The sequence below is a fragment of the Phascolarctos cinereus genome, unplaced genomic scaffold (assembly GCF_003287225.1).
Source record: "Phascolarctos cinereus isolate Bilbo 61053 unplaced genomic scaffold, phaCin_HiC Scaffold_5;HRSCAF=322, whole genome shotgun sequence".
NCBI classification, from domain to species: Eukaryota; Metazoa; Chordata; class Mammalia; order Diprotodontia; family Phascolarctidae; genus Phascolarctos; species Phascolarctos cinereus.
Window position 1 is genome coordinate 275,187,411 of NW_027555958.1, and position 14,054 is coordinate 275,201,464.

The 14,054-nt window shown below is 35.4% G+C and overlaps 1 protein-coding gene across 2 annotated transcripts in view; it reads left to right on the forward strand.

Annotated features, from left to right (window-relative positions):
- Window positions 1-14,054, forward strand: part of HELZ (helicase with zinc finger) — a 288,871-nt gene that overhangs the window by 86,002 nt on the left and 188,815 nt on the right. For both annotated transcript variants that reach the window (XM_021000986.2, XM_021000987.2), the window contains exons 4-6: window positions 516-640; window positions 5,613-5,669; window positions 13,799-13,850. In XM_021000986.2, coding sequence (XP_020856645.1) covers window positions 516-640; window positions 5,613-5,669; window positions 13,799-13,850 — 234 coding nt within the window. The remainder of the gene's footprint in view (window positions 1-515; window positions 641-5,612; window positions 5,670-13,798; window positions 13,851-14,054) is intronic.

The following is a 14,054-nucleotide window of genomic DNA, read 5'->3' on the forward strand; positions in this document are numbered from 1 at the left end:
TGGATGTATCCTGCATGAAATCTCACTAATGAGTAATCTTAGTAGTATATAATATTAATTAGAATAGTGACAGGGATTAGATCCATGATTTCATTTGGTATAGGGGACTTGTTTCAGCAGTGCAGGTATGCAATTTATAGTTTTAGTGAGTTCTCTAGGGCTTTGAAAAATTAAGTGCTTTTCTAGGGTTACAAAGCCATTGTGCTTCAGAAGCTGGGCTTATGACAGGTCTTTCTGATTCCAAGGTCAGGTCTCTAACCACTGTGCTATAAACATATTCTAATCATTTTTATTACCATAAAATTTTATCTCTCAGGTTTAGATGTATTCCTTCTCAAGGGCAGGGATTTGGACAAGATGGACGTTAGCACAACATGGCCGCTTATTTGTAGGAGAGGCATAGACATCTCTTAATCTCTTATTTAAGAAGACATAATTAGGACATAGTTTTTAATTTTGTAGGCAAAAAAAATTTGCATTGATTAATATGATTAATGCTTGGTATCTTATTACAGTGTTGGGAGAGGGATTGGCCAAGGGAGATGGCTCATTTCGAGCAGTGCTTTGTTGCATGCATCTTAAAGGAAAACTCCAAGTTGTCTCTAATGTTCTTTCCAAGTCACTGATGGGAGAGTCTCTGGTAAGTTGATGAGATCTAATTTGCTTTCCTGAAAACTAATTCATGCTTAACTTTTGTCGTAGGTTTGTGGGGCTCATTCCAAGGTCTGGAGAGGTGATCTGGCTCTCCCTACCATTTCCCTAATATTTAGCAGCAAATGCTCTCTAAAAGAATAATTATGTAGTAGTTACTAAAAGGTGAAAACAAAACTAATACACAACTCTTGTATATCCCAATGGCATTTATCAGTTAATCAGCAAGCATTCTTTAACTGTTTACCATATGCCAGGGACTATACCAAGCACTGGTGATAAAAAGTTTTTACACTCCAAGAGCTTAAGTTCTAATGGGTGAGACAATATATGTATATATGTAAACACACACACATACACACATATGTACTCACATAAATATACATATATGTACCCACATATATACATATGCTGCTGTTTGTCCATAGCTCTTGAAGAGGACCATGACATCAGGGAGGTCATGCCATGACATGCAAGTGAATTGGATTTAAGGGAGGGAGGGCTGTGCAAAGTCACCAGCCTCACTTTCTTCTCTACAGCCATTTGGACCATCGGGTCCAATGGCCAGATGTGGATCAGGACAACTAGAGATGACCCAGGATGCAATGGGGCAACTTGGCCTTTTCAAGCTGAGGTCTTTAACAGATCTCAGTGTGACTGAGGCAGCACCCGTTTGGTGATTAAGGCTTCATAAAAAATGAGGCAAATAATGGCCTCTTTAAAAAAAAAATTTGATCTGGGAGGGGAAGACCCTAAAGTCAACTCCCAGTTGGGCAACCTTTCCTTCCTTCCTTCCTTCCTTCCTTCCTTCCTTCCTTCCTTCCTTCCTTCCTTCCTTCCTTCCTTCCTTCCTTCCTTCCTTCCTTCCTTCCTTCCTTCCTTCCTTCCTTCCTTCCTTCCTTCCTTCCTTTCTCCCTTCCTCCCTTCCTTCCTTCCTTTCTCCCTTCCTCCCTTCCTTCCTTCCTTTCTCCCTTCCTCCCTCTCTCCCTCCCTTCCTTCCTCCCTTCCTCCCTCCTCACTTTCTTTTCTTTTATTTCTCTCTCCACATAGGGTATTACACCCTTACCTGCCAGTGCTCTTCCCATAGGGAATGTAAATTTTAATCTCAGAATCTTTTTTTGTTAACCCCTCATCACTCTGGTCTCAGATCCAGCCCTACTTGGTCACTGTTTGGGCCCTGATTGGCTCAGAATGTGCTTCAGGGGTGGGAAACCAGTAGCCTCTGGGCTACTTGAGGCTGCATGTTTTGACCGAATCCAAACTTAACAAATCCTCTTAATAAAAGGATTTATTCTGTAAAACTTGGACTCAGTCAAAAGGCCTCACCCAGTGACCTAGAAGACCACATGTGGCCTCGAGATCACAGGTTCCCCACCCCTGTGCAGCTAGGCACTGTGATAAGTATTTGAATACAACTGTAAGCTACATACATGGTAGATAGCAAGGTAAACTTAAGTAGTTCTTACCTCATGGGTTTTGACACTTGAATGATATAATGTATGTGTAGTATATAAATGTACAAGATATGTGCAGAACAGATGGGACTTAAGCTTCAAAGATAAAGTAGTAGCAACATGGAGGCCCAGGAAAAGCCTCCTGTAGAAGGTGGCACTTGAGTCAGGGATTCTAAGAGTGGGGGTGATCAGGGAAGACATTTCAGGAGGTGAGGCTGGAGACTATATAAGGCATGGAAGATGGTCAGTGCAAATGCATAGAGATAGGAGATAGAGTTTAAAGTGTGAGGGACAGCAAGTATGCCAGTGTTATTGGATTACAGAGTGAGTGGAAAGAGTAATATGTAGGAAGATCAGAAGCATAAAAAGGGGCCACTTTATGAAGAATTTTAATGTCAACTAGAAGAGGATTTACTGAGTAGGGAGGTAAGTGACATGGTCAGACTTATGCTTTAGGCTAACTGCTTTTGGCAACTGTATGGAAAATGGATTGGAATGGGGAAATTCTTGAGGCGGGGAGTCCAGTTAGGAGTCTATTGTATTAGTACAGGTGGAGATAAAGAGAATGTGATCTAGGGTGTTGTCTGACTGAAGAGATTGTGGGGGAAGAAATCACATTTGGCAGCTGACTGGATATTTGTGATGAATTAAAGTGACGAGTGAAGAATGACAGTAACTGAAAGCATAGTGATGTTTCAGAGAGTAACAGCAAAATTCGGAAGAGGGATAGGTTCTTGGGGAAAGATAATGAATTTACTAAGTTTGAGATGAAGGGTATGCATTGTTGAATGAGATGAATTTGTGAATCTCAAATAAAATAAGTGCAGTGAGTACAAAATCTGCTCATGCCTCCTTGGCAGATTTTTCCAGATTGAGGGACACAATTCTCTGAGCTTGAGGGTTTGTGTTCCTCTGCCAGCTTTTTCCATGTTGCTATAAGCCCCAGTCTCCAGGTGAAGTTCAAATGATGAGTCTGGTAGCAATGTATTTGAAGTTGGATTATTCTTCATAAAGAAAAAGCTCTAGTTCTGTTATCAGACCTGATCACTAAGATCCCTGCTCTTTAGTTGTTCTTGAAGATTTGTAGGTGTTAATTGGTTAGAGTGTATGTGCCTTAGCCCATCATTGGTCTTTGACCCTTAGTGGCAGTAGATATAGGTGCCTCTTGTTTGGGAAGTGGGAGAGAGGGTGAAAGGATACTGTGATGGATTGGTTCCCATAATTAATCTAAGGATGATATATGGACAGGTACATTGGGAGATGAAAGTATCTCATGATGGGCTGTCTGCTCGGCTTGGATATTTATAAATGTCTTAAGAATGACCTCACAGAATAGATGCTGTTATCTTTGGGGTGGAGGGCAAGGGACATAAACTTTTTCAGAAGATGAAAGAAAAATCTGTTGAATTTTTGAGCAGATTTATGAGGGTTCAAACATTTGTTTCAAAGAAAATTATTAAGTCATTGTACAAGTGAAAAAATCTTTTTGAGAATTACAAGGGAAGTAATTTGAAAATACAGAATATGGTAGTTTGAAGTTTTTATTCTATATGCATAATTAGTAAAATATCAAAATTAATATTTAGGTCATTTTAATATGTAGTTTGGTTAAAATCTTTTCATGCTATGAAGTAACATTTCCACTTATTTTTGAAGATAACATTCCAACAAGTCAGTACTTATAGTTAACTTTTCAAAAATAATAATTGTTTTAGTTATTTTCTAGAGTAGGGATTTTTAAGTTTTTTTGTGTAATTGTTCCTCTTTAACAGCCTGGTGAAATCTATGGACCTTTTCTCAGAATATGCTTTTAAATCAAAAGTTCTTAACCAGGGTCTGTGAACTTGTTCTTTAATTATTTTAATAGCTATATCTCATTATGTTTGATTTCCTTTGTAATACTAATTATTTTATTTTATGTATTTAAATACATTCTGAGAAGGGGTCCATAGGCTTCATAAGACTAACAAAGTAGTTCCTGATACAACAAAGGTTAAGAAACATTGTTTTAAATGCATAAAATAAAATAAATAGGATTGCAAAAAAATTCAAATTATGATGAAATACAGTTTAAAAAAAAATTCACATACCACCAAAAGTTCACTTAACCCAGGGTTAAGAACTCTTGCTCTACAGTTTTTAGTCATTTTTTAAAAATATGCAAATACTTTATAAATTTACATGGTTTTTGTAATCATCATCATTGTTATTGAATGGCATATGCAATGAACAAGCTTTAAAATTGGTAGGCGACAAGGGGAAGAAGAAAAAGTATTACTTTTTATACTATTTGTGTCACTGAAAGTTGCTCATGTCTTCCAGTTCTCTGGGGAAATGAAGAAGAAAATTATTGTTAATTATATAATACGTGATTCTGTTACTGATATCACAGGACTTAGTACCAGAGTAGGGATTCGAATCCTTCCTCTTTGATTCTATATGTAGTTCACTTTTTATTTTTCCTCTTTCTTCTGAACTGATGTGAATTTTTTGGAAAATAAATTTGGAAATCTTGGGCAAAGTTGTTTTATTCGTTGGAATACAACATATTTACTTTAAAAGTAGAAAAATTAGAAAAGTACCTAAACTCTTGTTAACTAGAATGCTACTCATGGAAAGTTAATAATATTGCCAGGGTGGAGTAAGTAATTTTTTAAGGTGCTTGGTTATTAGACATTGTAATGATCTTTTGTTTGGACTGGCATTGTCTCTTCCTTTTACCAATTGGACAAAAGAATTTAAAAGATAAAATTTGTCCCTTTGGCTGCAGTTGTTTTATTAAAAAATAAAATGGATATTCAACTATTAGAAGTAAATTGCAAAGTATTTTCGAATATCCACACTATTTTGAACCCTGAGAACTTTTTTATTTAAGCAAAATCAGTTAGGTTGTAGCTGCATTTATAATTGATTTTTATTCAGAACTTTTGTTCAAAATTATTTTATTTCAAAGGAAAAGTAATTTGCTTCTGAAGTAAAAGTTAATTATGAATCTCAATGAATTGTTTATATAATATAATCTCTTTCCTTGAAGGAAGATACTAATGATCCATAGGTAAAGCTGTGTGAATTTCTTCTATGACCGTTTCTTTTAATACTTAAATATTTATTTTTAGATGTGACATGATTTTGCAAATATCAACCTTTTAATAAGATAAAGAACACAAAACTTCTAAGATGCTTCACCACTCCTCCATCCCCATTCTTTCATAATTTTGACCTTGTTTATATTGTTTTATCTTGGTCTACAGTGATGCCTATTTTTATTTCCCATTTAATTTTAAATTCTTTTGCAAAATGTGGAACTGTTTTACTTACTAGGTAAATATATCTGATATTTGCATCATGTCTGTATTTTCCTAAATTGTTATGATATAGGGAGGCAAATTGGAGGGCCAATTGAAGAGTTAATCTTGATATGATATTAAAAATAGTAAAGAACTAATCTGTTGATAACTTCCCCTCTTCTCCTTCTTTTTCCTTTTTTCCTTTGACTTCTGTTATCAGAATGGAATGGCAACGAAAGATTTGACAAGACTAAAGACACTTCTCATTGAAACAGAGGTAAGAATATATGCAGAACTTTTTAAGGGAAAATTTTGCTAATTTTGATAGTAGGTTTTTTGTATTGAATCATTGGGAATCACAATTTTATCTACGTCTGCTAAGAGAGTGGTGAGAAGTCATTTGTTTGTATTGAGGGCAACTTTATACCTTTCATACCTTTCAGCTATGTTTGGCCACATTCTAGATACCTCAGTTCTCCATATGACCAGTGTTTCTCAGAACTCCTTTGTTTATGTTTGCATCCTGTTAATCCTAAAGCTGGTTAGGCAATTGTTGGTTATTCTTTCTGCTATTTAGACTTTGGTGTTACTCTCTGGTGTGAGGATCTCTGGGCAAGCCCTGAGCTTAGAGAAGAGATTGGCCAGGTAATGAAGGGGAGAGCAAGCAGTAGAAGTTTTAGTTGGTGACAAGGTGCCCAGAGACCTGTACTTAAAATATGGGTTGAATAGAATTGATATACTCTTAGTTCAGTCAGATGGGGCTCTATGCTGGGAAAAATAAACAGAATTAAGGCAATAGGACTTGCTTCTTTATCTGTCTGTGTCTGTCTATGTAGATGTATCTCTTTCTCTGTCTCTGGTGGCAGGTCAGCCAAGTCATCTATCTGGCAGCTATGTCTTTCTGTCTCTCCATGTATAAACATACACATGTATAGATATGTATATAGGCATATGTATATAACTATATGCCTACATATATATATACACACATATGTATATACACGTGTCTATACACAGATTGGTGTGTGTATATATAAATACATTTACATATATGTATATGTATATAAATTTTATATACGTATGCATATTTGTGTATGTATATTGGCCTAGAGCTGTGATTTAAAAATGTATAGTTGTTAAGTAGAAGTATAGTGGTCATATCGTAATTACACATAGAGTGTTGCAGGCTCATGACAAAGACTTATCTTTTTCTTTATACAAATTGGGCAGTATGATGACTTCGTGTACCTCTTATGTTAGTTTGTCTCCATAAACTCACAGCTGGGTTGGATTTCCAGCTCTCTCTGGTAGAAGATTCAGTGGGTGTGCCTGGGAACAAGTAGATGTGTTATAGAATGTTCAGTGAAGAGGTAGTAGGTCTGCTTTGCTGAAAAATGACTTTTCAGTCATGATATTAGGATAATTCTTCATCAGTGGGTAGAAAGGGTTAATGGGTAAAAAGTGTTTTTTGTTAATTAACCTCAAGGCACTATGGTAGTGCTAGTTGCAATAGGGGTAGCGGAATTGGGAATACTTTTTGTCCTCACTGATAGTCCAGTCATGCTGAGTCAGTCATTTGGTCCTTGCCTTGAGAAAGGGGAATCTAAGTGATCTCCAGGGTGAGGAAGTCATTGTGCTCCCTCATTTAAACTCATAGGGGTTATTCCTCAGGAGTCTAATTTGGAGAGGTTATTCCTCCATTCATCTGGGATCACTTGTTACAGGATACCCTGAAATTACAAGAGCAGCTAATCTGAGGCTCAGTGGACTGATTTGCTTCTCTTAACTAGAGACTAGTGAGGCATTTGAGTGGGAAGAGCTGTGCAAGTTACAACACATTGTAATCACCTTTGGAGATAAGGTATCCACAAGATAGCCCTTGTGGGAAGCAAACAGAATCCTGGGGGAAATTACTCAGAGTCAAATCCATAAGTGAATCTTAAGAAATTCACAAGAAAGTGTTTCTAGGAACCTAGTAATTGTAATAATAACTGATATTTATATAAACTTGAAGGATTATAAAAGACTTTTTATGTACTATCTTATGAACTAATCAAACTAGGAACAAAGAACAGGCAGAGGAAATACAAGGATTCATAGCTGCTTAGCTAGCAATGTCAGTGCCTCATGGTCAGCTCAGCTATAATACCCTTTGCTCTGGGTGGATGCCTGCAACCTTTGGCAGTATTTTTAAGTGTGTTAAATGTGTGAAAATGTTGACAAGGGAAGGTGGGACCTGGTGAATGATACTTTTGTGCTTTGGGTTGGTGAAAACAAACAGGGAGACTGGGGGCAAGGGAGAACAGCCTCAGGAATATTTGGGGTCATTGTTTGCATGACTGAGCTTGTTTTTTGCTGAGCAACTACATCTATATAGATCACAAAAGACACAGGACATTTTTTCAGTTTTATTTTTAAAATAAACCTCATATATATTGACCACAGTAAACAGTATTCATTCATCTTTACCCTCTTATAAAATGTTTGATCATTTTCAAGGTTACAAGTATATTAATTGATTTTTTTCTTTTTAGAAGAGGAAGATCTTTTGTAGTATTAACAAAGTATAGTAGTATAGTAAAAAATAGGGAGAAAAAGATGCTTATGTGTTGATGAGTTATTAGGTCTCTTTCCTCTTCCTTTTAAATTTCTTTTTTTCCATTATCACTACTTTGATTTATTGAGGTAAGCTAGTACATGCTAAGTAGCTTCACAGAATCACAGAATTAGAGAATTGGGGGCTATCTCCCCTAAACCATACCTGAAAGGAATTTCCATTATGTCACATCTGACAAGTGTGTCCAACCTTTTTTTGAAGACTTCAAATGAGGGGAAATTCATCAACTCTTGAGGCAGCCCATTCTTTTGGATAATAACTTTTACCAATTGCTTGTGGTCTTGCCCTCTGGGATGAAACAGTATTAATCTGTTCCTTTTTCTACATAATGAAAATGAAATACCTGAAGAGAACTATACTATACCCTTTTCTATAGGCTAAGCAGCCCCAGTTCCTTCAACTGAGTCTCTTGAGTGACATGAACTCAAGGACATTGAAGCCAAGTGGCTTGAATTCATCAAGGGTGCTTTTTTATTATCATTATCTTGGGTCTCTGCTCCTTGTTAGCCATTGTTGCTTAGTTGGCTTCCTCTGGATGCTTTTCACTTTATCAGTGATCTTCTTTAACTGTTGCACAAAGAACCAAAGACAATACTGTAGAGGTGTTCTAAATAGAACAAAGTGCAGAGGGATTATGACCTACCTTTTCCTTTAAGCTGTGCTTCTTTAAAAGTCAGCCAGTTTTTTAGTTTGCCAGTCAAAAGTTCAGCACCTACTTTTAATGTCTTGTTTTCTCTAATTAGAATAATATTACTATTTGTTAGTCAGACATATGACATACTAAAAACCAAAGCACAGTTGACATATTAAAAAATTAAAACACCCATCAACGATAATAAAAAGGTCACTTATATTATTGTGCCTGACACTTTAAAAAATAGTAAAATTTGTTATTCAAAGAAAGGGCTTTGTTGCCATACTGGAATGGATGAATTAATCAACCAACATTTATTAAGAGCCACATGTCAGGTAGTGTGTTAGGCCCAGGGGATACAAATAAAAATATAAAACAATCCCTGTTTTAAAGGAGCTTACATTGTATCAGCAGAGACAATATGTATGTCTAAAAGTATATACAGATTAAATATAAAGAAGAAATACAGGGTAGGTAGTTAGTGTATTCCTTCTATAGAATTTGGGGTGTGTGTATATGTGTGTGTGTGTGTGTGTGTGTGTGTGAGATGCAGAAAGTATTCTCTTGGATTCACTCCTCAGTTTTCTTTTTTGGTATTGATTTAAAAAAAAAACTTAAATGTAAAATAAGAAAAGAAAAAAAAAACCTTGCCATGTACCCAGTAGAACATGAGAGGATTCAGTATAAAACAATAAATTTCTATTTCAAGAAAGCCTATATAATAAATACTATACTTTGTTTTTAAAGCTGCCTAGCTTTTCTTTTCTTCCTTGTGGATTTTCTTTTGTTCTCTGTTGTGCACTTTTTACTTTATTTTTTTCCCTCCCTCCCCATATCCTCTCCAAAGAGAGCTACAGTTAAGTGCTGATACATATATGTATATACACACATATATATACACACACACACACACACACACACACACACATATGCACACATACATATACATAGATAATCTGTAAACATACACATATATACAGATATACATAAAACTATATATATTAGTCTTATGCTTATTTCCACTTTTCATCCATTTCTCTGAAGGTGGATAGCATCTTCCTTCATAAGCCAAATATTTGCATGTTTTTCTGAATCAACCAGCTTATCATTTCCTACATCACAGCAGTATTCCCACATAATCATATCCTACCTGAGAAAGTTTCCCCCCAATTTTCTGCATTCCTTCTATTCTTGGCTGCCTAGGTTTTTATTTATATAAGAAAATTTTAATTTAAAGTAATCAGAATTATCCATTTTATACTTCAACAATTCTCTCACCTTGTAATATAGTTTAAGGTCTGTTACTACTGATTCTGCTTCCTTTACATTTTTTCCCCCTGGTTTCTTTGAAGTTACTGACCTTTTCTTCAAAATGAACTTTGTTTCTAATGCATTAAGATAATTTTTTAGTAGTTTAATTGGGATGGGATTAAATAAATAGATTAGTTAGGTAAAATTGTCTTTTTGTGTGTGTGTGTGTTGGCTTTACCTACCTATGAACCATAAATATTATTTCAGTTATTTAGATCTGACTCCATCTGCATAAAAAGTGTCCCATGTTTATATTCACATAGTTCCTATATCTGTTTTGGCAGGTATACTCCCAGGTATTTTATACTGTCTACCACCTTAAATTGTCCAAAACAACATTGAACAATATTGCTGACAATTCAATTTCCCCATCCCTTTCCTCTGACTCTCAGCGTTTTCTTGAGTCTGTTCTTTATTGCTGGTTCTCCTTCCATGTCATGCCCCTTAACCTTGAGTATCCTTCAGGGCTTATTCCTGAAAGTTCTTCTTTTTGTCTATACTATGTTATCTCAGAGCATTAGCTTCTAATAGTTGTTATCTCCATACAAATGATTCCCAGGCCTATATATCTAGTCCTGGTCTCTCACTTGCCCAAGCCACAGTCCTGCCTTTTAGACATGTCACACTACATATCTTGTAGGTATTTCAAACTCAGCATATACCAAACAGCTCATTATCTACCCCCTGCCCCAATCCACCCCTCTTTCTAAATTCCTTATTATTGTTGAAGGTATGACCTTCTTCTCACATTGTTTACACCCTTGCATCCTTGGTTTTTCACTCTCATTCCACATGTCCACTCTGTTGCCAAATCTTATCATTTCTGTCTTCATAATTTTTGTATCTATCCTCCTCTCTCCACTCAGTCTACCACCACCCTGTTTCATGCTCCCATTGTCTCTGTCCTGGATTATTGATTTCCTTAGCTTTCTAATTGATCTGTCTCTCTGTCTCTACGTACTCCAATCCATCTTCCACTCAGTTGCCAAAGTGGTTTTTCTAAAACATAAGTCTACCTATGTCATCCCTGTACTTAGTGGCTCCCTGTTACCTTCATTATTAAATATAAAATCCTCTGGCATTTCAAGCTTTTCATAACTTAGTCCCTTCCTATCTTTCCAGTCTTCTTATGCTTTATTACTCTACATACGCTCTATGATTTAGCTACCCTGTCCTACTTGTTTTTCTTTACACCTAACTCTCCATTTTCTATCTCTATATGTTTGAATTGGATGCCCCCCATCCCAGGAATGCTTTTCCTTTTCACCTTCACTGGCTTCTTTCATGACTCAGCTCAAATTTCACCTTCTTCAGAAGATTTTTCACAATCTACTCTTCCTTCTCAGCTGCTAAGGCCTTTCTGCTTGACATTACCTTCCATTTACTCTGTGCTCACCCTGTATATACCTATTTATTGACATACTGTGTCCTCTATTAGAATGTGTGCTCCTTGAGGTTGGGACTGTTTTTCCTTTCTTTTTTTTTGATATTCAAGGCACTTAGCATAGTGCCTGGCATATAATGAGAGCTTTTTTAACTTACTGAAAACTCAGAGAATAGAGAGTTTCCAGGAAGAGGGTTCTCAACAACGTCCTGTGTGGGAGATATGTCAAGAATGATGAAGACAAAGGCAATTAAGCTAACTTTGAAGAGAGCAGTTTCATTTGAGGGTCATATTTAGAAGCCAGATTGCAAAGGGTTGAAGTATGAGTTAGAGAAGAAATAGAGGCAATGAATATAAAGAGCTTTTTCTAAAAGTTTGGCTGAGAAATGGAGAAGAGATATAGGATGATGCTAGTTTGAGGGCATTATGGGATTTAGTAAATGGTTTTTTTTTTGAAAGTTTTTAAAGGATGGAGAAGTCTTGAATATGCTTTAAGGTAGGAGAGACAGAACCAGAAAACAGACATTGAAGATTAGAAAGAGAGATGGGATAATTGAAGGTGAGGTCTTGGTGAAGATGAGAGGGATTGGAGTCAAGGATACATGGCAGTCATAAGGGCCAACTCATTTTTAGAGATTAGAGAATAGAGGTAAAAATGGTGAATGAAGATAAAGGTCTGTCACTAGAGACTACTTAGTGATGATTCTTTATTAGTTGATACATTTTCTAATAATTTTTTTAGTGTTTAATGGAATCTAGCAACATAGTATTTTACTGTCTTTGGAGAAGTATTATATAATAACTTAGCTAAGGCATCATTGTCCAGCTAATATCTCTAGTTGTTGGTCTAATTTGTGGTGTTCTGATCATTCAAAAATGGTGTTTAAAAAGCCCCCAAATCCCCAAACTTTGATAATGAAAGAGTGAGCAGAAACAGGTTATCATAATCACTTTAGTAGATTGTCCTAATAAGGGTGGACATCCCATCAGTTAAACCACAATGTTGAGTACAGAAGTATCAGCATGAATATAATCTACAGATTTTCTGATCATTGATCAACAATAATTAATGAGCTTTAGTACATTTACCATGCTTGTTTCCTTTTTAAATCATTATCCTTCTAACCAATGTGGCATGATGGAAAGAGAGCTGGTCTTGGGATCAGAAAGACCTAGGTTCCAACCTGTCTCTAATATGTGCTGGCTGTGTGCTCTGGGCTAGTTATCATCTCAATTTTCCAGGGAAATCTCTAAGACTGTAAGTTTCAAAGGAGGTGCTGATTTAAATTGGTAGAGATGTTTTTCTCTAGGAGTTCCCTATACTGATGAAGACACAGGTCCACAAAAGAAAATAAGCTTTATGTTTTGATAAGATAGTTTATTCTCATTCAAATGTCATACTGTTTCATTGGATAAATTTTTTTAAGAAAAGTTTTTTAAATAAAAAATCAAAGAATCCAATGATATACATATATAAAATGAATTTATGTAAAGGACAGTACCTTGAATATATGAGTGTACCTCACTTCATGCTACTGATATGTTTCTTTAATGTTTTATGGCAATTTAATTATATATTTGAGGGATTATGAGAGCTTTCTGTTTAAAGAGACCTTGTAAATCTTTTTGGAATGCATAGAATCCATTGTAATGTGAATACCCTTAGTTTATTTGTAAGCTCAAATTTTCTGGTAACGCCTATATTAAGAATTTTTGCATATTCCCAAAGTTCATCTGTAAGTCAGTTCAGAATTTAAAATACATTTTTCTATAGCTACAATGCTCTAAATTGTGGTTGGGCTTAATAATATGCTTGAAGTACATACTTAAGATATATGTTACATACTTTGAAAACCTCAAAGCATTATATGTAGGTTTATATATTTATAAGTTATTGACTTTATCATTCCAATCATATATAACTAACATTTATAACATTATTTCTGTGGGAAAATATATTCTGAATTCTACCTCGACATCTTCTCTTTTCCAGTAGTTGCAATGTCTTCTGTGGCAGGGGTGTGGGTACTGGAATTTGTTTTCCTTATAATAGTATATAATATAATATAATAATATATAGTAATAACTCTGCAGGTTCTGTGAATTGGGGAAGAAAGGACAGTTTCTCCTCTGAGACATTACTTCCCTGTTGCTGTAATGGCCTTTTGTAAAGCAGAAATTACTTGTATTTATTTTTCTCTTTTTGATGAAGGCTGCATCTGTGTTGTAGTAAATTTCCTTCCAAATATAATTCAGTGTATTATAATATAGAGAAAAGGTATTGTGGAATCAGGTGAATGATTTAAATTTCTAAGCAGAAACTTTTGTGTTGTAATTATAGTCTTCATGTTAACAAACCTTTCTCTTCCCCATAGATCTGATGATGCATTAAAACTGTAATTTCAGAATTTTAAAATTGTATTGCTTTTCAAACTACTTTCTCTTTAAAAAATATTACAGACAGCAACTAGCAAAGTCCCCTCTGAATATCATGTGGAAGACTTGGAAGAAGGTAAGGACAAATTAAATAAATCTCAGCTAATCTGGGCTTTTTTTGGGTCTTCATTATCAAGGAGAAATTTATTGAGATATCATATATTAGTAGAGAATGTATGAGAAATTTTTTTGCTCCAGACCTTTGATTTCACTGGTGTAGGTAATTTACAATGTAGGAACTCCCCTCCATCAATGCAGTTTGTCTGTAACTTTTAGAATT